This window comes from Nylanderia fulva, unplaced genomic scaffold (assembly GCF_048542155.1).
Source record: "Nylanderia fulva isolate GAGA-0341 unplaced genomic scaffold, ASM4854215v1 Scaffold37, whole genome shotgun sequence".
In the NCBI taxonomy this organism is placed as follows: Eukaryota; Metazoa; Arthropoda; class Insecta; order Hymenoptera; family Formicidae; genus Nylanderia; species Nylanderia fulva.
In genome coordinates this window covers 1,936,807-1,964,669 of record NW_028190444.1, presented here as the reverse complement: position 1 = coordinate 1,964,669, position 27,863 = coordinate 1,936,807, and the positions used below count along the sequence as shown (strand labels likewise).

Below are 27,863 nucleotides of genomic sequence, written 5' to 3'. Positions count from 1 at the left end.
TAAAATATTGTCTATACTATTATTTTATCCTGCTATTTATATACAATTTTAAAAGGTTAAAATAAAGCGATACAAAAGCGATTTAGATAATTTTTAATAAATTAGATTTAATTTTTATTTTTCAATATATAAGACATTTTCAAAATATCGACAATAAGAATATTATACATTATTTATACATACTACATACTTGATATATTTTTTGTGTAGAAATTGTGGCAAAGTTTTTCTCTGATTTTCAAAAAGGTAAGTTTATTTCCAAGATATTTCTAGTTTCTATTGCTTATTTTACAACTGTCAAATTGTTAATCTGTGCAATAACAGTTGCTTGATGCTATAATTTTAATTTGTCGAATTTCAATTATTATACACAATTTTAATTCGCCGAGTTTCGATTATATACATCATTTTAATTCGCTGAATTCCTATTATGCAGATAATTTTAATTCGTCGAATTTATATTATGTACATAATTTTAATTTGCCGAATTTCTATTTGTATTGTTTTAGAACTATTTTGTATAAATGTATCCTTTTATATATTTTTTCTCATTTTGTTTAGTTTAACCAAATATAATTACGTGCGCAAAACGAAGATATATTATTCTTTAATAATAATACCTTACAAATTGCGACGCATGTATAAAATGATTATTGCAATGCAGGCATAGAAATATATTTATTAATCATGTGATTCATATTATACTGACAATGAGTAATTCGAATTCTTTACTGTAGATTGCGATCTAACCATCATTTCACTCTGGGTGTGTAATGTACACAACTTATACGTTCTTTTAGTCTCAAATTAAAATATTGGAATTCAAATTTTTAACTAGTTTAAACTAATATTATCAAAATTAAATAATAATTTATCAAAATTGTTTATATGTGCAATATATACCAATAATGAGTTCCAATTTGTATGTTTTCTACTACGAAAATAAACAGTTTATAGTTTTGTTTTTTTTCTTAATATATATCTTGGACATTACATTTTATATAATTTTACATTGCGCATTAATTATTTATTATGTCCAAATAGATTATTTTAGTATGTAAAATGTTTTTTTTTTTACGAAAATTTGTGAAAATTAATTGTGCATTTATGAAAATAAATTTATTATAACAAATGTTTTTATTTAAAAATAATATATATATTTTTTGTTCATATACACACGTATGTCATTGTTATATCTTTCGCCTTCCCATTTTCAACATTACATAGAAAATATGAAAATTTGAGAATAATTAATGAGTAATTATAATTATACATAAAAAACGTGCGGCAAAATGAAGCAGCTTAATATCACGTGATATTATACTTATATATATGTGTGTGTGTGTGTGTGAGTGAGTGAGTGTGTGTGTGTGTGTGTGAGTGTGTGTGAGTGTGTGTGTGTGTGTGTTACTATCGTAATTTTATAAAGCTATTAAATAGTGACTGAATTATAATTATGTCATTGCAAAAAAAGAAAAAAGGAATCCTTAATAGAAAGTATATTATTTTTATTTTTGAGCGCTATTTGATTGATTTAAAAATAGAATTTCTTTGTAATCACAAATAGTCATATGCCTTAATAATAAATAAGTTTGTGTGAAGTATATTTTATCCTTAAGATATATCCTTGCTTTAAAATCATTATATGGTAAAACAGTGATAAATACGTTTTAATACTTGTACATATAGAGAAAAAATACTTATTATTATATACTTACAATTGCAAATAAGATTAACACATAATGTATATATATACCATTGATATGAAACATATATATTATTATGATTTTAGACTAAATTTACGAATTTTGAACACGTGTAACTTAAAATAAAGCAAATTTCTGATATTGATTTAAATTGATCAAAAATGGCTGATTCTCGATGTCGATGAGTTTTCGATGAATTGACGTTAAATCAATATTGATTCGACATCAGCATTTTCACGTCTTGTGAGTAAAGTTTTGTTAGCATTTCATTTGGTATGTAATGCGTATTTTCAAATTTACAGAAATAGCAACCAATTTCGAAATTATCGATCCATTTCGACGCTGCTAAAGTGAGTTTATCTAAAATTAAAAATTGCAATTAAAAAACAATGTACGAAAACTGAAATAAATATAATTAACAATTTAATAAATGAAATTAATAAATAAATTATAAAAAAATATAATGTTTGTAGAATAAACAAATATATAATTTTCAATAAAACACGTTCAATATGATACCTATATAATATATTCATACCGTTATTTACGAAACATATTTTATTATTATCGGTAAGAATAATATAATTTGTTTGTTGCTCTCTGAATTGATAATTGTGACAATGATTCAACGGCAAAAAGTCTATTTCCATTGTATAATTTATTGTAATTCATCTGTCGCTATTTAGATCGTGTGTCAAAATTTCATAACGTATGTTTGTATGACGATCCCATCCCATTATGACGCCGTCGCAATTATTGCAATCATCACGATGTGTTACGATCATTCCTACCGCAAATTTTACGTCCTTTGTTCTAATGAATTGCTCTGTCCTTTTTAAACAAACTATTTCTTTGCAGACGCATCGGAAATTAATGATATCCTCGATGGTGATATCCTTGTAGCCGAGAATGGTGAATATCAATTCCTCTAGTAAGGATGTTGTCGTTGCTATTATGACAAAAATTTGTTAAAAATTACTATAAAAAATTATATAAACTGAAGTAATTGCAACAAATTATTTGCAAATAATTTAAGGACGTTAACATCACTATTGAGAGGTGAAGTAGGTCGACATCAGCTTTTTCCCAGCGTCGTTGGTGATTACAATTTTTGTTACATTATGCGATTGTGGAGATAATGCTATGGTTTCCAAATTTCAAGGAATAGCACCAATTTCTAATTATCGATCCAAATTATCGTAAGAACGCGTGCGTAACTTGCTGTTATCAGCGCATGAGCTAGAACATTGCCATTAAAAAAACAGTACGAAAGACGAATCAATATATTACCAATTTAGATTACTGAAATTGAATAAATAAATAGAGGAAAGAAAAAGCGTGGTAAAGGTGTGTTGGTATAGAATAACAAGTATTCATTTTCACTAAAACACGTTCCATCTTCTACCTCTATAAATATTCATACCGTAATTTACGAAACATATTTTATTATTATCGGTAAGAAGAAGTAATTGTTTGTTGCTCTCTGCATTATAATGTTTACAATGATTCCAACGGCAAAAATTCCTATTCCTAACTGACTGCTTCTAAAGAGACATTAAATTTTAGACTGCACAACACGTGTTCGATGTTAACGCTGCGCACGTTGTTCACTCTTTGTCTGTCTATTATTTTTCTCAAATATCTATACCTGAGGTGCTAAAGTAGTCCCTTTTGTCCTGCATTGTCATGTGATGTGCCATACGTAAAAAAGAGAAACAAAATAGTGTCCGGTAACTAACAAACCAATGATTAAGGGCGGATTCTCTGGCCAATTTGGAGACGATTTTTCTTTAGCAAAAATGTTGAGAAGTCAATAATTTTCGAGTTATAAGCGATTGAAAAAAATGGATTTTTTTAAAACTAAACGTTGGAGTTAAAAGTTTAACATAATTACATTCTTCAGTTAATTTCAGGTAGAGTTTACTATAATAAAATTTTAAGTTGAGGCTTAGTTATAAAAATTAATGACAAATATTAGAAAGTTGTAAAAAATGATGACCTTTTTCGACATTTTTGCTGAAAAATCGTTCCCAAATTGACCAAAGAATCTACTTGTAATCGTTAGTCCGTTAATTACCGGACATCCTGTATATTGTTAGAAACTCTATTGTGCCATTTTCATTCTAGAATGAGCCTATCAGACAAAAGAAGATAGAAAATCACAGAGAACAGTATTAAATTAACGCGTAAAAGTGCGTAGCAAATATAAAAATAAATCATCTTTTAAATTATGCATCTCTTTAAAACTCGCACGAAGTAATACATTAATAATTTTAAGAGATGTTAAATTTTTTAAACAAAATATAGTTATTTTTATTTTATATATTATTTACAAAAGTACCATTTTCCTATTTCGAGAATTTTTTTTTTATGTATTCCTTGCTAACCTTTTTTCGTGTTAATTTAATATTATTCTGTAATTCTCTGTCTTCTTCTGTCTTGAAGGTTCATTGTAAAATAAAAATGGAACAATAGAATTTCCAACAATACATTTTTTTTCTTTTTCCTTTTTTCTTATGGTATGCATCACGTGACACCGTGCACGACGGGAGAGAGCAAACTTTAGGTTCGCATGTAGAATTTTCAGAAAAATGTGGACAAAGCATGATTAACAACGTCTGTAGCATTCACATCGAACACGTGTTATGCGAATTGAAATTTTTAATAATTATACGCGAATAATTTGTTGCAGTTACTTCGTATTATATAATTTTCTATAGTGATTTGCTCGAATTTTTGTTATAATGGAAATGATAACATTTTTACCAGAGGAATTGATACCCATCATTCTCGGTTACAAGGATATCACCATCGAGGATATCATTAATTTCCGATGCGTCTGCAAACAATTTCGTTATGCAGCTAGTTATCCAAAGTATATGGAAATGAAATTTTCTCAAAGGTAATTTTTTGTTGTTTGTATATTTTACATGCGTAGATCAAACATTGCATCATCAGTTTTGTATATTTGAAAGTTTTATCTTAAAAATTACAAGTATAAAGAATACAATAAAATACAGAGTAGAATAAAACAGAATATATTAAATAATCATTTTCTAAAAAGGCAATTCAAGCCAATTCTCGTAAATATTGTACCTTCTTTTTGCGACCATGTGACGATTAGATATGTGTCTCGATTTGCATTGTAAGGTACATTTACTTAACAATTATTGTTCAAATCAAAATATGTATGTGTTATCTATATGGTATAATTGTTTTGTAGAAATATAACGATTTTCTATAATTATGCATTTTTTATAATTTTAATTATATACATTCGAAAATCATCGTTCACGCTATTTATTACTTTTCTGTCATTTCCAATCCGTAATCATTAACAAATGGAATCAAATAATAAAGTGTGATAATTTTCGGGATATTTAATAAATTTTCGAGATATTTAGTTTATATTTCGATATATTTAAAATTTAATAACTAAATCAATATACATTTATTAAAACAAATAGTTGAAAAGTCTCTAATAAACAATGGCTATTAAGTAAGTTCACTAAAAAAAATTTTCATTTTATTAAATACTATTCATCTCATAATTTTTCGAATACAAAAAGTACACACTTTTAGATTATTTTTCTAAATGTAAATAGTTTTTATTGCGTTTAATAAAAACGTTCCAGTGTTCTGGAAGTGTCAGGATATTTCTAGAAAAGTTTTTTACCTAAGAACATAAAGACACTCATGTAATGCTTTCTTTACCTCATCGTCGGACTTGGGGATCGATTCTTTATTATATAATACAACTGGATAATTTTGTATATTCAAGAAATAACGCGATAAAAAGTATTTAAGGTTTTTAGTTGACACATTTAATGAAAATGAACGCGTAAAAAACGCTTTAATGAGAGACAAGACGCAGTAATTGGAATTAACGCGTATAGTTAAATATTCAAAATTCTTGCTTTAATTCTTGCCCATTTTAGCTTTTTACACGTAACATAATTTTTATAAATACATTATATAATAAAATAATATTTTTAAGTAATTAAAGAATTTTATTAAAAACACATGCAAACTGTGGCTTTCCATTCATTTTCATAACGTAATGAGTAAATGTAATATAATATAATGAGAAATTAGAAATATAGCATACAAGTGTATAATATGATGAAATATAAATAAAAAAGAATATTTTTTATAATTGTGATATTATCAATATAATATATCAATTACCTAAATAAGTTGTAAAGTATCCTAAATAAATAAAATATATAAAAATCAAATAAAAAATTATAATTAATTTAAAAATATATTGCTCTGAATTTTGTTTAATGATGCTGCAATAGAACTCTTAATATTATTTAAAAAATTTATTAAATCATTTTTTGTTTCAATTTTAGATGGCCTTCTTTAAATGAATATTGTGACATATTGTTTAAGACTATTAAAAATCGTAGAAAATGCAAATCCAAGAAAAAAATTATAAAATTTATAAAATTGGGTATCAATTATACGAGACAATTACGAAAATACGTGTCTCACATGAAATATATCCATTATCACAATGAAACAATCGATAATAGTGTGCATTTCAGACATATATTTCCTTCTTATTTTAAAGACAATAATTATGAAGAATTCATATATTGTGATCAAAGATTCTCCATATTTTCTTTTTACAACGATGAGCTTAAAAGCTTGCTTACACATTCTTCACGGTAGGATTCTTAATATATTTTATAATGCTAACATATTTATAAATTATATTCTTGCACAGTTTTAATATGTAAATTTTTCAGAAGAACTGGTTGCAATTTAACCGAAAGATATTATCACGAGAAACTATTTAACTTTCTAAAGAAGTCTGATATAATATCAAGCTATCACAATTTTATTTTTTTACCTGTCAAAGCGCAACTTATGGAATGGATTGCCTTTAATGTAGCACAAATTTTACAAATCGAAAAGGATGTAACTTACGCGTACGTAGTAAAATCTTTGGATCATATCGCACTAGAGATACAAAATTATCTGAAAGAAAAACATCCAGGACATTCAATATTTTCGACGTCCGCTGAAACTTTTTCTTATTGGAAAAACAATAATATAGACGATAATCACTGGAACGAAGCGGAAGGAATTCAAATTATCGATGCATTGGACGAATACATATTTGGCAAATTAAATTTTCGACCGTGCAAAGTGAACGATACAAATTTGGAATACATGTGTATAGATAATGTAAGTTATATAATGTATAAAAACGTAGATATTTGAGAATCGCCAGACAGAATTTAAAAAAGGTAAGAATCTTCTCTCGACCATACTGGCAAATATTATTTATTCAATCACAACGTTTCGACCCTTCTTTGAGTCTTTATCAAGTGATTTGTAAAAATAAAAATAAAATACTAATTTTAAGATGTCAAAACGAACATAGTGTCGATTTGACAACACGTCAAGACTCTTAGACGAGTTATTGGAGACTAAACGATCTTTATTATTTTGTCGTAGATATTACTTGATTGTCGATATCCTTTTGTAAATTAATAGCGTTATTATTTTTTTTAATAAAAAATATTTCAGTAATTTCTGTTTTTCTTACGTGTTTTTTACTGTGCAAAATAACAGGCGAAGTCCAGTCAAAATCGTGATCGAATTCAATTTTATGTTTGCTGATAATTCATAAATTATTGGAATGCATTTTGGTGTTGCTGAAATGTTTTTTTACACGTGTACACACATGTCTTTTTGTTTGTCCGATGTATGGCGCGTTGTAATTATTACAATAAATTTCGTAAATTACTTCAATCCTTTTATCTGTAGGCAGTCTATCCTTGCCGAGTGTAATTAAATGATTCGGTTTTTTAGGAATATTATGAACAAACATTAAATCCGAAATTTTTAAAAATTCGATCGATATTGCTTAAGCTATTAACATAAGGTAGAGAAATGAAAGGAGACTTATCAACAATATTTCGCTCATTACTCGATTTATTCATGTTTTCCAATCACTCTTTTAAATATAAAATAAACACAATTTTTAATTTTGTAGATCACGCGATTCTTTTATCTAATGACCAGTTTCACAACGAGAATATTAATATCGTGAAACAGATTTTATTTAATAACTGCTTTCCTAAACATGTAATTGATCGTTGGGTTAATAAAAAGATTAATTTTTTAAAACACAGAAACATAAATGAATCGAGTAATGAGCGAAATATTGTTGATAAATCTCCTTTCATTTCACTACCTGATGTTAATAGCTTAGGCGATATCGATCGAATTTTTAAAAATTTCGGATTTAATGTTTGTTCATAATATTCCTAAAAAACCGAATCATTTAATTACACTCGGCAAGGATAGACTGCCTACAGATAAAAGGATTGAAGTAATTTACGAAATTTATTGTAATAATTACAACGCGCCATACATCGGACAAACAAAAAGACATGTGTGTACACGTGTAAAAAAACATTTCAGCAACACCAAAATGCATTCCAATAATTTATGAATTATCAGCAAACATAAAATTGAATTCGATCACGATTTTGACTGGACTTCGCCTGTTATTTTGCACAGTAAAAAACACGTAAGAAAAACAGAAATTACTGAAATATTTTTTATTAAAAAAAATAATAACGCTATTAATTTACAAAAGGATATCGACAATCAAGTAATATCTACGACAAAATAATAAAGATCGTTTAGTCTCCAATAACTCGTCTAAGAGTCTTGACGTGTTGTCAAACCGACACTATGTTCGTTTTGACATCTTAAAATTAGTATTTTATTATTATTTTTACAAATCACATGATAAGAACTCAAAGAAGGGTCGAAACGTTGTGATTGAATAAATAATATTTGTCAGTACGGTCGAGAGAAGATTTTTACCTTTTTTATATAATGTATATTATAACTATATGTGGCGTCAGAAGAAGAAAATCGTACTGTGAGCATGGCCTTTTTTTTGTTTATATATTAAATATACTGTCATTCTCTCATTAATTTATTGCAATTTCTGGCATAGGTACTAAAAAGTAGATATGGACAAGAAACTATTTTATTAATAATATATCACAGCGTGGCAAGAAGACTTGGTCTACGTTCCGACATTATAGGATTCTGTAATCGAGTAGAATTATCTCACTGTATATATTGGAAATCCAAATAGTAAGTAGTATAAAATTAAATTTGGAATTATCAAAATCTTTTAAAAGATATTTCTACATATACACAGGTGTGCATAATAGATAAATAATTTTTTTGTTTTGCAGTGGCATGAATAATCCAAAAAATGTAAGATGTTTTAGTTTCATTTTTCACAAACTCTCAGATTGTCCTGTCAATAAACCACTGTATCGGAAGAAGTTGCAGCATTTCTATTGTGTTGATTCTTTACCACGCGAAAGCTTTGATCAAATATCACCACGTGAACTGCGACACAAAATACTGCTAAGAGTTGCGGATTTGACATACCACTATAACAACTTTTCTCAGATTATGCAGCGTAGTAGGATTTATTCATTTAAATCGAGTAACTTTAAAGTATGTATGCACTATACACACCGCATATATTAAAATATATTATAATAGTAATAAAAAATTCTTTCTCCTTTCTCACGTACAGCTATATACATATGAGTTATAATTATTTATAATTTAACAATAAGAGTAATTAAATATGCTATAAATATATATTTAAGAATTAAATGGCAAAATTTATAAATTAAAGTATAACATTATACTTTCAGGTCAAAGAACTTCGTTTAAAAACAACAGGGCAATTTATTAGAACAAAAAACGTAAAATTTGCGGTAGGAATGATCGTAACACATCGTAGTGATTGCAATAATTGCGACGGCGTCATAATCGGATGGGATCGTCATACAGACAGACGTTATGAAATTTTTACACAAGATCTATATAGCATTAGATCGCTTAGAGAAAGTTATTTAAGAGATAGAAACTTTTTGCCTTTGAATCATTGTAACAATTATCAATTTACAGAGCAGCAAACAAATTATATTATTCTTACCAATAATAATAAAATATGTTACGTAAATGAAGGTATGAATACATTATATATCATATTAAACGTGTTGTATTGAAAATTATATATTCTTATATTCTACGAACACTTTATTTCTTTTTATAATTCGTTTTTTATTGATTTCACAGTTATATAATACATTTTATTTATTAATTTGTTTATTATTTATTTTACTTTTTGTACATTGTTTCTTATTTGCATTTTTTAATTTTAGGTAATCTCACTTTAGCAGCGCCGAAATGGATCGATAATTCCGAAATTGGTCGCTATTTTTGTAGATTCGAAAATACGCATTACGTACCAAATGAAATGCTAACGAAACTTTACCCGGAAGACTTCGCTGTAATTACATAGAGGACAAAATCTGCAAATTAATATTATGCATAACCTTATGCAATATTTAAAAGAAAAGTTTTAAGAAATTTTATATTTTAAGACTAAATATTATATAGTGTAAACTATGACGTTATTATAGTGTAAATTCCTGTTACCATATATAATAGCTTTATAAAATTACGCTAATTTACTTTTTTTATGTACTATAGAGTAAGAAAAGCGTGCGTTACGCATGCGCCATTGTTCAATTTTATATTAACTTTTACTTTAATATTTTAGAACTTGTCAAAAATACAATTTATCTATAATATTAGTTTTATTTTTCCAATATTAATTTTATTTTTCCAAATTTTGGTTTTATTTCTCTTAATATTAGTTTTATTTTTCCTAATATTAGTATTATAATTCTAATATTAGTTTTATTTATGAAAAATTATCTTTTTGTTCTGATTCAGAGTTTAAATAATAATAAGTAATAGATCGCCGGGAAACGACTACTGTGTCTTGAATTTGCAACTTATTTGTTTTGCTACCACATGTTCGATAACTTGTCTTGGAATAAATTCCATTTCAGATAAGAGTACAGAATGCAAGAGAAACGTAGGCAAAAGTGCGAGCTCGACGAATAATAAACTATCTCTTAGATTTTTAGATATACACATCTTAACTTGTTTATTAATGGCAGTAATAGGTATTTTGTATCAACGAGTTGTTGGTTTTCAGCCATTATAGTTTAGCCTGCAGCTGTATTTCGGAGCTTCTTTCTTTTTCAATGCTGTATAATGATAATTAATCGACTACATTCAATAATATAAACAATGAAGTTTTTGTTTTTAAGTTCCAAAATACATATCTAATATACATGAATTTATAAAAAAATTAATTGACAAAATCTACAGCAGTTAAGTATACATATATAATAAAATAATTGTCTATCCTATTATTTTATCCTGCTATTTATATACAATTTTAAAAGGTTAAAATAAAGCGATACAAAAGCGATTTAGATGATTTTTAATAAATTAGATTTAACTTTTATTTTTCAATATATAAGACATTTTCAAAATATCGACAATAAGAATATTATACATTATTTATACATACTACATACTTGATATATTTTTTTGTGTAGAAATTGTGGCAAAGTTTTTCCCTGATTTCCAAAAAGGTAAGTTTATTTCCAAGGTATTTCTAGTTTCTATTGCTTATTTTACAACTGTCAAATTGTTAATCTGTGCAATAACAGTTGCTTGATGCTATAATTTTAATTTGTCGAATTTCAATTATTATACACAATTTTAATTCGCCGAGTTCCGATTATATACATCATTTTAATTCGCTGAATATCTATTATGCAAATAATTTTAATTCGTCGAATTTCTATTTGTACAAAATTGTAATTTGCCGAATTTCTATTTGTATTGTTTCAGAACTATTTTGTATAAATGTATCCTACAAAAAAAAACATCACAGATGTAAAAGAAAGCGCTAAGTTATATTTTTCGCCAGCAAAAATAATTCTTTATAATAATAAAAAATATTATCTTCTCAAAAATCATGTTTTTAGGAAAAATAATTCTTTGCAAAAACTAATCACCATCAAAAATATTTTCTCAAAAATTATATTTATAAATTATATTTTATTTTTGTTAATAATACTAGAAAAAAATTAAAATATTAGCATCAAAAAGTAGTGAAATCAAAAAATTGCGCTAAATAATTATATTAATAATACGAGAAAAAAGGTTAAATATTATATAATTTTTAAGGAGGTTTCGTAGTCAAAGGGCTACAATACAAAAACAGCGCTAAGTATTTTTTGTACATTACATTTTTTTTACTTTTATTTTTTAATTTAAATTTAAAATTTTTATTTTTTTTTTAATTTTTTAATTTTCTAAATTTAATTTTTTGTGCCTTATATTACCTTTTTTGAATATACGTTAAAATATATTTGAATTAAATAATTATTTATAAATAAATAATTTATTTTATTATATATATCTATTTATCTAAATATTTTATAAAAATATATAATAACTTTACAATGTATATACATTCCAGTTTAAATTAATTACATAATTATTCATGTTATTTAAATGTAAAGATAAATAAATATATATATATATATATATTTTGCTGAATTATTTTTGTTATTATATATATTATAAACGTTTTAAAATAAAGCAATAATTATACATTTGTATTATTATAGGAAATTTATCTAAATATTATATATTATGTTGTCACTTACATATTGTTAGCGCAATTTTTTAATTTTACTACTTTTTGATGCTAATATTTTAATTTTTTTCTAGTATTATTAACAAAAATAAAATATAATTTATAAATATAATTTTTGAGAAAATATTTTTGATAATGATTAATTTTTGCAAAGAATTATTTTTCTTAAAAACATAATTTTTGAGAATATAATATTTTTTATTATTATAAAGAACTATTTTTGCTGGCGAAAGATATAACTTAGCGCTTTTTTTCACATCTGTGATGTCTTTTTTCGTAGGATTTCACATATTTTTGCAAAGTTCATTAAAAGATATGTTAAAAAATATGTATATGTAAACATATATCTATGCTTACGTACGCACATGCTTGTGTACTTACATATGTATGTGCATGCGTGTAGCTTTTATAGTGATTCTCAATATATTTTATACTACAGTTACTTTAGATAAAAATTGAGCGATACCTCAGAAAAAATGTTAGCAAACTGAAGTTTGGTAAAGACTTTCGTTTTTGCATGAAATTAAAAAAAAAAGTTTATCATTGTACAGTGGCCGCTAAAAAATAAAATTATACAATTAGTACCTAAATTCTGTTATTTGCATGAAGTATTCTATAACTTTTTTCGTATAAGCTAAACTTTTTACTTCAAAAATTTACAAGTTGTTTGTTGCGGTGTATTGACAGAACGTGGTGGAACGTGCCAACAGACATTATGTAGATTAAAGTATTGCATGCGCGCACAAAAATGTCATAACTTTTGAATAAATTATCGAACAGGATTGAAAAAAAAACCGTTGAAAATCTGGGGATTTCAGCTTTTTAATGTAATTTGTTTTGTTATTTTATGATAAATTTTCTAAAAATTCTAAGACTATCTGTTAATAATTTAATGAGAGAAGACAAACATTACATGTAACATTTTGCTTAAACTATCGTAATTTTTTTAAGTATTAGCGTAGAATAACAAAAAATTGCATTAAAAAGTTGAAATCTCTGGCCTCTCAACTCTCGACACTTCACACATTTTTGTACAATAATTCATTCAAAAGTTATGACATTTTTGTGCGCGGGTGTAACTCTTCAATCCACATAACGTCTGTCAGCACGCTCCGTGAATACACCGTGCAGCGTACGTCTTGCAAAATTATTTACATAAAAAGTATTACTTGTATGAAAGACTTATAGATAACATTTTTTATGCAAAATTATCCATTCTTTAATTTTGTACTTTTGCATTTTCTTGTTTTTTCTGTAAAATCGATATTCAACGACATTTGCAAAGAACAAAATTTGAATCCTAATTGTTTACTTTCTTTTCTTAAAGACCGCTATATAATAATGATAATTTTTTCTCTTCAATCTTATGCAAAAACAAAAGTTTACGAAAATTCAGCTTATGTACGAGGTCAAACCCTAAAGTGACTATAATATTATTAAATAGAAGAGAGAAAGACAAAGGTAGGGAAGAGGGAGAGAGAGAGAGAGAGAGAGAGAGTGAGAGAGAGCGAGAATTTATTTTTTGTTTGGTTGCTTAAAAGGTTAAGCAACTGAATAAAATGTCACTTTACTAGGATGGGTGGCCGCGGATAAGGTAAAGCAGCTGCGGAAAAAATCACTTTGTCGGGATGGGTGACCGGGACAAGTACGACGCCGTAGTCTTAAAAAAAAGTGACACCTTTTCGACCAAAAAATAACTTAAAAAATTCATATCTCCGCAACCAATAGAGCTATCAAGTTCGTTAAGATCTCATTTTACTCGGAAAAAATCGCGCTTTCGATTGATATGATCATCTTTTGAAAAATATGTTTCCCTTCATGAAATATTTCAAATTTTTGTTTTCAAGATTACGAAAATCGTGTTACGTCCAATAAAGGATACACAGTAGCGTCCTACGAATAATTTTCGTTATTGTTTCGATATTTTCGCTATCATTTCGATATTTTTCGATATTTTTTTTTGTTTTTTTGTAGATTTTATTTTAATTTGACGAATGAAAGATATAAGCGAACGCTACCGCGTCTCCTGATTTCACCTCATACGGAACTTTTCCGTGCTTTGTTTATTAACAAATAAATTTTTTTCTGTCAGAAATAATCTAAGTGTATGCAACTCTACTTGTATTTTTTTGCACCAACCACAGGATCAACCGTAATAAATTGTTAAACGAGCATTTAAGCGTGTATGTGCGCGTATATGTAAATATCTACCTAAGCGAAACTCTTTCGGGCTTTGTTTATTAACAAATTAATTTTTTTCTTTCAGAAATAATCTAAGAGCATGTAATCCTACTCGTACTATTTGGGACCAAGCACAGGATCAACCGTAATAAATTGTTAAACGTGCATTTAAGCGTGTATGTGCGCGTATATGTAAATATTTACTTAAGCGGAATTCTTCCGGGCTTTGTTTAATATTAAATAAATTTTTTTTTATCAGAAATAATTTAAGTGTATGCAATCTTACTTGTATTTTTTGGCACCAAACACAGAATCAACCGTAATAAATTGTTAAATGATTATTTAAGCGTGCATACGCGCGTATATGTAAATATTTACTTAAGCAGAATTCTTCCGGGCTTTGTTTAATATTAAATAAATTTTTTTCTGTCAGAAATAATTTAAGTGTATGCAATCTTACTTGTATTTTTTGACACCAAACACAGAATCAACCGTAATAAATTGTTAAATGATTATTTAAGCGTGCATACGCGCGTATATGTAAACCCACTAAAAGACATCACAGATGTAAAAAGAGTGCTAAGTTATATCTATCGCAAGCAACAATAATTCTTAAAAAAAGTCGTAATTAAATATATTATCTTCTCAAAAATTATGTTTATAGCCAAAATAATTCTTTGCAAAAATTAATCATTATCAAAAATATTTTCTCAAAAATTATATTTATAAATTATATTTTATTTTTGTTAATAATACTAGAAAAAAATTAAAATATTAAGCATCAAAAAGTAGTAAAATCAAAAAATTGCGCTAAATAATTATATTGATAATACGAAAAAAAAGATTAAATATTAGCATCAAAAAGTAGTGAAATCAAAAAATTGCACTAACAATAAGTAAGTGACAACATAATATATAATATTTAGATAAATTCCCTATAATGATACAAATGTATAATTATTGCTTTATTTTAAAACGTTTATAATATATATAATATATATTTGATTACGACTTTTTGTAAAGAATTATTGTTGCTTGCGGAAGTTATAACTTAGCATTTTTTTTACATATGTGATGTCTTTTAGTGGGATATATATATATATATATATATATATATATATCATTGGTATGATACATATATATAATTTTAATTTTAGACTAAATTTACAAATTATGAACTCGAGTAACTTAAATAAAAACAATTTTTTGATATTGACTTAATTTGATCGAAATTGGCTGATTCTCGATGTCAATTTCGATGTCGATGAGTTTTCGATGAATCGACGTTGAATCAACATCGATTCGACATCAGCATTTTCACGTCTTGCGGGTAAAGTTTCGTTAGCATTTCATTTGGTACGTAATGCGTATTTTCAAAATTACAGAAATAGCGACCAATTTTGAACTTATCGATCCATTTCGGCGCTGCTAAAGTGAGTTTATCTAAAATTAAAAAAGCAAATAAGAAACAATGTACAAAAAATGAAATAAATATAATTAACAAATTATTAAATGAAATTAATAAATAAATTATAAAAAGAAATATAATGTTCGTAGAATAAACAAATATATAATTTTCAATAAAACACGTTCTATATGATATTTATATAATATATTCATATCTTTCATTACTTAACATATTTTATTATTATTGGTAAGAATAATATAATTTGTTTGTTGCTCTTTAAATTGATAATTGTGACAATGATTCAACGGCAAGAAATCTATTTCTATTGTATAATTTATTGTAGTACATCTGTCGCTATTTAGTTCGTACAAAATTTCATAACGTCTGTCTGTATGACGATCCTATCCGATTATGACGTCGTCGTAATTATTGCAATTATCACGATGTGTTACGATCATTCCTACTGCAAATTTTACGTCCTTTTGTCTAATGAATTGCCCTGTTTTTTTTAAACGAAGTTTTTTGATCTGAAAGTTTAATGTTATACTTTAATTTATTATTCTTGCCATTTAATTCTTAAATATACATTTATAGCAAATTTAATTATCTATATTGTTAAATTAAAAATAATAATTACTCATATGTATATAGCTGTATGTGCAAAGAGAAAAGAAAGAGAATTTTTTTATTACTATTATAATATATATTTTAATATATGCAGTGTGTATAGTGTAAACATACTTCAAAGCCACTTTCATCAAATAAATAAGTCCTATTACGCTGCATAATCTAACAAAAGTTGTTATATGGTATGTCAAATCTATAACTCTTAGCATTATCTCGTTTCGCAGTTCATATGATATTTGACCAAAGCTTTCGCATGGTAAAGAATCACCACAATATAAATGCTGCAACTTTCTTCGATACAGTAGTTTATTGACAAGACAATCTGGGAATTTCTCAAAAATTAAATTATAACATCTTTCATTTTCTGAATTATCCGTGCCACTGCAAAGCAAACAAATTATTTATTTATTAGTCGCACTTGTGTATGTAGAAATATTTTTTAAAAGATTTCGATATTTCCAAATTTAATTTTACACTACTTACTATCTTGATTTCCAATATATATTGAGGGGTAGTTCTGTTAGATCATCCAATTTTATAGTCGGAACGTAGACCAAGTCTTCTTGCCACGTTGTGATATATTAATAATAAAATTATTTTTTGTCCATATCTACTTTTTAATACCTATGCCAGAAATTGCAATAAATTAATGAGAGAATGACAGAATGTTTAATATATAAACATACGAATAGCCATGCACACAGCACATTTTTCTTCTTCTGACGCCATATATAGTTATAATATACATTATATATATAAAACTTACATTTATACACATGTATTTTAAATTTGTATCGTTCAGTTTGCATGGTCGAAAATTTAATTCGCCAAATATGTATTCGTCGAATGCATCGATAATCTGAATTTCTTCCGCTTCGTTTCAGTGATTATTGTCTATATTATTGTTTTTTCAATAAGAAAAAGTTTCAGCGGACGTCGAAAATATCGAATGATCTGGATGTTTTTTTTTTTAGATAATTTTGTATTTCTAGTGCGATATTATCCAAAGATTCTACTTCGTACGCGTAAGTTACATCTTTTTGGATTTGTAAAGTTTGTGCTACATTAAAGGTAATCCATTCCAAAAGCTGCTCTTCATCAGGTAAAGTATAAAATTTGTCCAAGCTTAATTTTAGATTAGAATTCTTTATAGAGTTAAATAGTTTCTTGTGATAATATTTTTCGGTTAAATCGCAACCAGTTCTTCTGAAAAATTTACATATTAAAACTGTGCAAGAACATAATCTATAAAAATGTTAACATTATAAGATATATTAAGAATCCTATCGTGGAGAATGTGTAAGCAAGCTTTTAAGCTCATCATTGTAGAAAGAAAATTCGGTGAATCTTCGATCAACATAAACTAATGCCTTATAATTACATCTGTTTAAATAATCACGTAAATGAAATATATGTTTGAAATTCACACAATTATCGATTGATTCATTGTGATAATGCATATATTGTATTTCATTTGAGATACGTATTCTCGTAATTGTCTCGTATAATTGATACCCAATTCTTTAAAGTTCATAATTTGTTTCTTAGATTTGTATTCTTCATGATCTTTAGTTTTAGACAATATGTCACAATATTTTTTTAAAGAAGGCCATCTAAAATTGAAACAAGAAATGATTCAATAATGTTTTCAAATAATATGAAGACTTCTATTGCAGCATCATTAATCAAAATTCAGAGCAATATATATATATTTATTTAAAATAATTATAATTTTATATTTGATTCTTACATATTTATTTATTTAGGATATTTTATAAATTATTCGGTTAATTGATATATTTTTATAATATCACAATTATATATAAAAAGTATTCTTTTTTATTTAAATTTCATCATATTATACAATTGTATGCTATATTTCTAATTTCTAATTATATTATATTATATTTATTCATCACGTTATGAAAATGAGCATAAAGACTAAGTTTGCATGTGTTTTTAATAAAATTTTTCAATTAAGGAAAAAAGTATTTTATTATATAATGTATTTATAAAAATTTAGTTACGTGTAAAGAGCTAAAATGGACAATTAGACGAAATATTTTGAATATTTAACTATACGCATTCATTCAATTTTCTGCGCCTTGTCTCTCATTAATGCGTTTTTTACGCGTTCGTTTTTATTAGATGTGGCAACTGAAAATACTTTATATCGCGATATTTCTTGAATATACAAAATCATCCAGTTGTTTTATATAATATATAAAGAATCGATCCCTAAATCCGACGAAGAGGTAAAGCAGGCGATACATGAGTGTTTTTATGTTCTAGAAAAAACTTTTTTCTAGAAATATCCAGGCACTTTTAAAACACTGGAACATTTTTATTATACGCCATGGGGATTATTTACAGTTAGAAAAATAATATAAAAGTGTGTATTTTTTGTATTCGAAAAATTATGAGATGTAAAGTATTTAATAAAATAAAAATGCTTTCTAATCGACTCATCTAATATCCATTGTTTAGTAAAGTCTGTTTGTTTTAATAAATTATTGTACATTAATTTTGTTATTAAATTTGAAATGTAGAAATATATATATTTATAAAATTTATTACGTATCCCGAAAAGTATCACACTTCATTATTTGATTCCATATGTTAATAATTATGGATTGGAAATGAAAGAAAAATAATAAATTACATTCTTCAGTTAATTTCAGGTAGAATTTACTATAATAAAATTTTAATTTGAGGCTTAATTATAAAGATACATAATGACAAATATTGGAAAGTTGTAAAAAATGATGACCTTTTTCGACATTTTTGCTGAGGAAAAATCGTTTCCAAATTGACCAAAGAATCCACTTGTAATCGTTGGTCCGTTAGTTGCCGGACACCCTGTAAATGTTGGAAACTCTATTGTGCCATTTTCATTCTACAATGAGCCTATCAGACAGAAGAAGACAGAGAATCACAGAGAACAGTATTAAATTAACGCGTAAAAGTGCGTAGCAAATATAAAAATAAATCATCTTTTAAATTATGCATCTCTTTAAAACTCGCACGAAGTAATACATTAATAATTTTAAGAGATGTTAAATTTTTCAAACAAAATATAGTTATTTTTATTTTATATATTATTTACAAAAGTACTATTTTCCTATTTTGAGAATTTTCTTTTTTATGTATTCCCTCTGCTACCCTTTTTTCGTGTTAATTTAATATTATTCTGTAATTCTCTGTCTTCTTCTGTCTTGAAGGTTTATTGTAGAATAAAAATGGAACAATAGAATTTTTAACGATACATTTTTATTTCTTTTCTTATGGTGCATTACGTGACAACGTGCACGACGAAGAGGAGCACTTTAGGTTAACAGGTAAAAATTTGCAATTTCTTTGAATCGCAATAAATCTCTCAGGTAGTGCATTCTTGTATGAGAAAAATATAATAGATAAAGTTTGGGTTACAGTTTTTAGAAATGTGCCATTAACAGATTATATGATAGGTCTGAGACACCCTGTATATTTCTTACAACAAGGAGTGTCATAAGCAAGGAGACGCGATGATTTTCATTTTATTTGATTTCTGTTGATTTTTCAAATTCTTACAATTATGTAAAAAATAGTGAATTACTTTCAAACTCACTCAATATCTTGCTCATTATTTGTAAAAACTAAAACTGCAGGATAAATAAATTCGAAATTTTTAAATGTATTTTCTGCTACTCTTTATTCGTGTTAATTTAATATTAATCTGCAATTCTCGGTCTTCTTCTGTCTTGAAGGTTCATTGTAAAATAAAAATGGAACAATAGAATTTCCAACAATACATTTTTTTTCTCTTTTCTCTTTTCTTATGGTATGCATCACGTGACAACGTGCACGACGGAAGGGAACATACTTTAGGTTCGCAGGTAAAAATTTCACAAAAAAGTGGACAGAGCAAGAACAACGTCCGTAGCATTCACATCGAACACGTGTTATGCGAATTGAAATTTGTAATAATTAGACGCGAATAATTTGTTGCAATCACTTCGATTTATATAATTATCTATAGTGATCTTTCTCGAATTTTTGTCATAATGGCAACGATAACATCCTTACCAAAGGAATTGATACCCATCATTCTCAGCTACAAGGATATCACCATCGAGGATATCATTAATTTCCAATGCGTTCGCAAACAATTTCGTTATGTAGCCAGCTATACAAAGTATTGGGAAAGAAAATTTTCTCAAAGGTAAGTTTTTGTTGTTTGTATATTTTACAATAATAGATCAAACATTGCATCATCAGTTTTGTATAATTGAAAGTTTTATCTTAAAAATTACAAATATAAAGAATACAATAAAATACAGAGTAGAATAAAACAGAATCTATTAAATAATCATTTTCTAAAAAAGAAATTCAAATCGATTCTCGTAAATATTGTACCTTCGTTTTGCGACGATGTGACGATTAGATATGTGTCTCGATTTGCATTGTGAGTTACATTTGCTTAACAATTATTGTTTCAATCAAAATATGTATGTGTTATCTATATGGTATTATTGTTTTGTAGAAATATAACGATTTCTTATAATTATGCATTTTTTATAATTTTGCATTGTGAGTTACATTTGCTTAACAATTATTGTTTCAATCAAAATATGTATGTGTTATCTATATGGTATTATTGTTTTGTAGAAATATAACGATTTCTTATAATTATGCATTTTTTATAACTTTGGATTATATACATTCGAAAATCGTCGTCCAATTTATTTATTACTTTTCTTTCATTTCCAATTCGTAATCATTAACAGATGGAAACAAATAATAAAGTGTGATAATTTTCGGGATATTTAATAAATTTTATATATATTTCGATATATTTAAAATTTAATAAGAAAATCAATATACTTTTATTAAAACAAATTGTTAAAAAGATTCTAATGAACAATGGCTATTAAGTAAGTTCACTAAAAAAAATTTTCATTTTATTAAACACTATTTATCTCGTAATTTTTCGGATACAAAAAGTACACACTTTTAGATTATTTTTTTAATTGTAAATAGTCCCCATTGCGTTTAATAAAAACGTTCCAGTGTTCTGGAAGTGTCAGTATATTTCTAGAAAAATTTTATACCTAAGAACATAAAGACACTCATGTAATGCCTGCTTTACCTCTTCGTCGGACTCGGGGATAGAATTTTTATTATATAATACAATTGGATGATTTTGTATATTCAAGACATAACGCGATAAAAATTATTTAAGGTTTTTAGTTGACACATCTAATAAAAACGAACGCGTAAAAAACGCTTTAATGAGAGACAAGACGCAGAAAATGGAAATAACGCGTATAGTTAAATATTTAAAATTCTTGCTTTAATTCTTGCCCATTTTAGCTTTTTACACGAAACATAATTTTTACAAATACATTATATAATAAAATAATATTTTTAAATAATTAAAGAATTTTATTAAAAACACATGCAAACGGTGGCTTTCCATCCATTTTCATAACGTAATGAATAAATGTAATATAATATAATGAGAAATTAGAAATATAGTATACAAGTGTATAATATGATGAAATATAAATAAAAAAGAATACTTTTTATAATTGTGATATTATCAATATAATACGTATATCAATTACCTAAATAAGTTGTAAAGTATTATAAATAAATAAAATATGTAAAAATCAAATAAAAAATTATAATTAATTTAAAAATATATTGCTCTGAATTTTGTTTAATGATGCTGCAATAGAACTTTTAATATTATTTAAATAATTTATTAAATCATTTTTTGTTTCAATTTTAGATGGCCTTCTTTAAATGAATATTGTGACATATTGTTTAAGACTATTAAAAATCGTAGAAAATGCAAATCCAAGAAAAAAATTATAAAATTTATAAAATTGGGTATCAATTATACGAGACAATTACGAAAATACGTGTCTCATATAAAATATATCCATTATCACAATGAAACAATCGATAATAGTGTGCATTTCATACATATATTTCTTTCTTATTTTGAATACAATTATTATGAAAAATTCATGTATTGTAATCCAAGATTCTCCAAATTTTCTTTTTACAATGATGAGCTTAAAAACTTGCTTACACATTCTTCACGGTAGGATTCTTAATATGTCTTATAGTGCTAACATCTTTATAGATTATATTCTTGCACAGTTTTAATATGTAAATTTTTCAGAAGAACTGGTTGCGATTTAACCGAAAGATATTATCACGAGAAACTATTTAACTTTATAAAGAAGTCTGATATAATATCAAGCAATCACTATTTTATTTTTTTACCTGTCGAAGCGCAAATTATGGAATGGATTGCCTTTAATGTAGCACAAATTTTACAAATCCAAAAGGATGTAACTTACGCGTACGTAGTAAAATCTTTGGATCATATCGCACTAGAGATACAAAATTATCTGAAAGAAAAACATCCAGGACATTCAATATTTTCGACGTCCGCTGAAACTTTTTCTTATTGGAAAAACAATAATATAGACTGATAATCACTGGAACGAAGCGGAAGGAATTCAAATTATCGATGCATTGGACGAATACATATTTGGCAAATTAAATTTTCGACCATGCCATGTGAACGATACAAATTTGGAATACATGTGTATAGATAATGTAAGTTATATAATGTATAAAAACGTAGATATTTGAGAATCGCCAGACAAAATTTAAAAAAGGTAAGAATCTTCTCTCGACCGTACTGGCAAATATTATTTATTCAATCACAACGTTTCGACCCTTCTTTGAGTCTTTATCAAGTGATTTGTAAAAATAAAAATAAAATACTAATTTTAATGAGACTCTTAAACGAGTTATTGGTGATTAAACAACCTTTAAAATTTTGTCGTATTACTTAGATTGTCGGTATTCTTTTGTAAATTAATAGCGTTATTATTTTTCTTAATAAAAAACATTTCAGCGATTTCTTTTTTTCTTACGTGTTTTTCACTGTTCAAAATAGGCGAAGTTTAGTCAAAATCGTGATCGAATTCAATTTTATGTTTGCTGATAACTGATAAATTATTCGAATGCATTTTGGTGTTGCTGAAAAAAAATGTGCCTTTACACGTGTACACAGATGTCTCTTTGTCCGATGTATGACGCGTTGCAATCATTACAATTAATTTCGTAAACTACTTCATTCTTTTTATTTGTAGGCAGTCTATCCTTGCCGAGTGTAATTAAATAATTCGGTTTTTTAGGAATATTATGAACAACATTAAATTTGATATTTTTAAAAATTCGATCGATATTGCTTAAGCTATTAACATAAGGTAGTGAAATAAAAGGAGACTTATCATCGAGTAATGAGCGAAATATTGTTGATAAATCTCCTTTCATTTCACTACCTGATGTTAATAGCTTAGGCGATATCGATCGAATTTTTAAAAATTTCGAATTTAATGTTGTTCATAATATTCCTAAAAAACCGAATCATTTAATTACACTCGGCAAGGATAGACTGCCTACATATAAAAGGATTCAAGTAATTTACGAAATTAATTGTAATAATTACAACGCGCCATACATCGGACAAACAAAGAAACATCTGTGTACACGTGTAAAGGAACATTTCAGCATACCAAAATGCATTCAAATAATTTATCAGTTATCAGCAAACATAAAATTGAATTCGATCACGATTTTGACTGAACTTCGCCTGTTATATTGCACAGTAAAAAACACGTAAGAAAAACAGAAATTGCTGAAATATTTTTTATTAAAAAAAATAATAACACTATTAATTTACAAAAGGATATCGACAATCTAAAGTAATATCTACGACAAAATAATAAAGATCGTTTAGTCTCCAATAACTCGTCTAAGAGTCTTGACGTGTTGTCAAACCGACACTATGTTCGTTTTGACATCTTAAAATTAGTATTTTATTTTTATTTTTACAAATCACATGATAAGGACTCAAAGAAGGGTCGAAACGTTGTGATTGAATAAATAATATTTGTCAGTACGGTCGAGAGAAGATTTTTACCTTTTTTATATAATGTATATTATAACTATATGTGGCGTCAGAAGAAGAAAATCGTACTGTGAGCATGGCCTTTTTTTTGTTTATATATTAAATATACTGTCATTCTCTCATTAATTTATTGCAATTTCTGGCATAGGTACTAAAAAGTAGATATGGACAAGAAATTATTTTATTAATAATATATCACAGCGTGGCAAGAAGACTTGGTCTACGTTCCGACATTATGGGATTCTGTAATCGAGTAGAATTATCTCACTATATATATTGGAAATCCAAATAGTAAGTAGTATAAAATTAAATTTGGAATTATCAAAATCTTTTAAAAGATATTTCTACATATACACAGGTGTGCATAATAAATAAATAATTTTTTTGTTTTGCAGTGAAATAAATAATCCAAAAAATGTAAGATGTTTTAGTTTAATTTTTCACAAACTCTCAGATTGTCCTGTCAATAAACCACTGTATCGGAAGAAGTTGCAGCATTTATATTGTGTTGATTCTTTACCACGCAAAAGCTTTCATCAAATATCACCAAGTGAACTGCGACACAAAATACTGCTAAGAGTTGCGGATTTGACATACCACTATAACAACATTTCTCAGATTATGCAGCGTAGTAGAATTTATTCATTTAAATCGAGTAACTTTAAAGTATGTATGCACTATACACACCGCATATATTAAAATATATTATAATAGTAATAAAAAATTCTTTCTCCTTTCTCACGTACAGCTATATACATATGAGTTATAATTAATTATAATTTAACAATAAGAGTAATTAAATATGCTATACATAAATATTTAAGAATTAAATGTCAAAATTTATAAATTAAAGTATAACATTATACTTTCAGGTCAAAAAACTTCGTTTAAAAACAACAGGGCAATTCATTAGAACAAAAAACGTAAAATTTGCGGTAGGAATGATCGTAACACATCGTAGTGGTTGCAATAATTGCGACGGCGTCATAATCGGATGGGATCGTCATACAGACAGACGTTATGAAATTTTGACACAAAATCTAAATAGCTATAGATGGCTTAGAGAAAGTTATTTAAGAGATAGAAACTTTTTGCCTTTGAATCATTGTAACAATTATCAATTTACAAAGCAGCAAACAAATTATATTATTCTTACCAATAATAATAAAATATGTTACGTAAATGAAGGTATGAATACATTATATATCATATTGAACGTGTTTTATTAAAAAATTATATATTTTTATATTCTACGAACACTTTATTTCTTTTTATAATTCGTTTTTTATTGATTTCACAGTTATATAATACATTTTATTTATTAATTTGTTTATTATTTATTTTACTTTTTGTACATTGTTTCATATTTGCATTTTTTAATTTTAGGTAATCTTACTTTAGCAGCGCCGAAATGGATCGATAATTCCGAAATTGGTCGCTATTTTTGTAGATTCGAAAATACGCATTACGTACCAAATGAAATGCTAACGAAACTTTACCCGGAAGACTCCGCTGTAATTACATAGAGGACAAAATCTGCAAATTAATATTATGCATAACATTATGCAATATTTAAAAGAAAAGTTTTAAGAAATTTTATATTTTAAGACTAAATATTATATAGTGTAAACTATGACGTTATTATAGTGTAAATTCCTGTTACCATATATAATAGCTTTATAAAATTACGCTAATTTACTTTTTTTATGTACTATAGAGTAAGAAAAGCGTGCGCCACGCATGCGCCATTTCTCAATTTTATATTAACTTTTACTTTAATACTTTAGAACTTGTCAAAAATACAATTTATCTATAATATTAGTTTTATTTTTCCAATATTAATTTTATTTTTCCAAATTTTGGTTTTATTTCTCTTAATATTAGTTTTATTTTTCTTATTTTTATTATTATAATCCTAATATTAGTTTTATTTATGAAAAATTATCTTTTTGTTCTGATTCAGAGTTTAAATAATAATAAGTAATAGATCGCCGGGAAACGACTACTGTGTCTTGAATTTGCAACTTATTTGTTTTGCTACCACATGTTCGATAACTCGTCTTGGAATAAATTTCATTTCAGATAAGAGTACAGAATGCAAGAGAAACGTAGGCAAAAGTGCGAGCTCGACGAATAATAAACTATCTCTTAGATTTTTAGATATACACGTCTTAACTTGTTTATTAATGGCAGTAATAGGTATTTTGTATCAACGAGTTGTTGGTTTTTAGCCATTATAGTTTAGCCTGCAGCCTCAATAATATAAACAATAAAATTTTTGTTTTTAAGTTTCAAAATACATATCTAATATACATGAATTTATAAAAAAATTAATTGACAAAATGTACAACAGTTAAGTATACGTATATAATAAAATAATTGTCTATCCTATTATTTTATCCTGCTATTTATATACAATTTTAAAAGGTTAAAATAAAGCGATACAAAAGCGATTTAGATAATTTTTAATAAATTAGATTTAATTTTTATTTTTCAATATATAAGACATTTTCAAAATATCGACAATAAGAATATTATACATTATTTATACATACTACATACTTGATATATTTTTTTGTGTAGAAATTGTGGCAAAGTTTTTCTCTGATTTCCAAAAAGGTAAGTTTATTTCCAAGGTATTTCTAGTTTCTATTGCTTATTTTACAACTGTCAAATTGTTAATCTGTGCAATAACAGTTGCTTGATGCTATAATTTTAATTTGTCGAATTTCAATTATTATACACAATTTTAATTCGCCGAGTTTCGATTATATACATCATTTTAATTCGCTGAATATCTATTATGCAAATAATTTTAATTCGTCGAATTTCTATTTGTACAAAATTTTAATTTGCCGAATTTTTATTTGTATTGTTTCAGAATTATTTTGTATAAATGTATCCTACAAAAAAAAACATTACAGATGTAAAAGAAAGCGCTAAGTTATATTTTTTGCCAGCAAAAATAATTCTTTATAATGATAAAAAATATTATTTTCTCAAAAATCATGTTTTTAGGAAAAATAATTCTTTGCAAAAACTAATCACCATCAAAAATATTTTCTCAAAAATTATATTTATAAATTATATTTTATTTTTGTTAATAATACTAGAAAAAAATTAAAATATTAGCATCAAAAAGTAGTGAAATCAAAAAATTGCGCTAAATAATTATATTAATAATACGAGAAAAAAGGTTAAATATTATATATAATTTTTAAGGACGTTTCGTAGTCAAAGGGCTACAATACAAAAACAGCGCTAAGTATTTTTTGTACATTACATTTTTTTTACTTTTATTTTTTAATTTAAATTTAAAATTATTATTTTTTTTTTAATTTTTAAATTTTTAAAATTTAATTTTTTGTGCCT

General features: G+C 26.1%; 1 protein-coding gene and 1 pseudogene across 2 annotated transcripts; both read left to right on the top strand.

Annotated features, from left to right (window-relative positions):
* The first annotated feature begins 6,068 nt into the window (after positions 1–6,068).
* On the top strand, positions 6,069–10,116 carry LOC114942702 (F-box only protein 21-like). Its single transcript, XM_029318123.2, has 6 exons — positions 6,069–6,379; positions 6,461–6,902; positions 8,695–8,837; positions 8,942–9,212; positions 9,419–9,734; positions 9,932–10,116. Exons 1-6 carry the CDS (start codon positions 6,204–6,206, stop codon positions 10,069–10,071), a joined length of 1,488 nt encoding a protein of 495 aa, XP_029173956.2. The 5' UTR covers positions 6,069–6,203; the 3' UTR covers positions 10,072–10,116.
* A 10,316-nt stretch (positions 10,117–20,432) lies between these two features.
* On the top strand, positions 20,433–26,341 carry LOC146722102 (F-box only protein 21-like; annotated as a pseudogene). The gene is made up of 7 exons (XR_014925346.1): positions 20,433–20,714; positions 22,287–22,604; positions 22,686–23,128; positions 24,640–24,782; positions 24,887–25,157; positions 25,364–25,679; positions 25,878–26,341. The product of XR_014925346.1 is annotated as an F-box only protein 21-like (transcript).
* Positions 26,342–27,863: the final 1,522 nt, after the last annotated feature.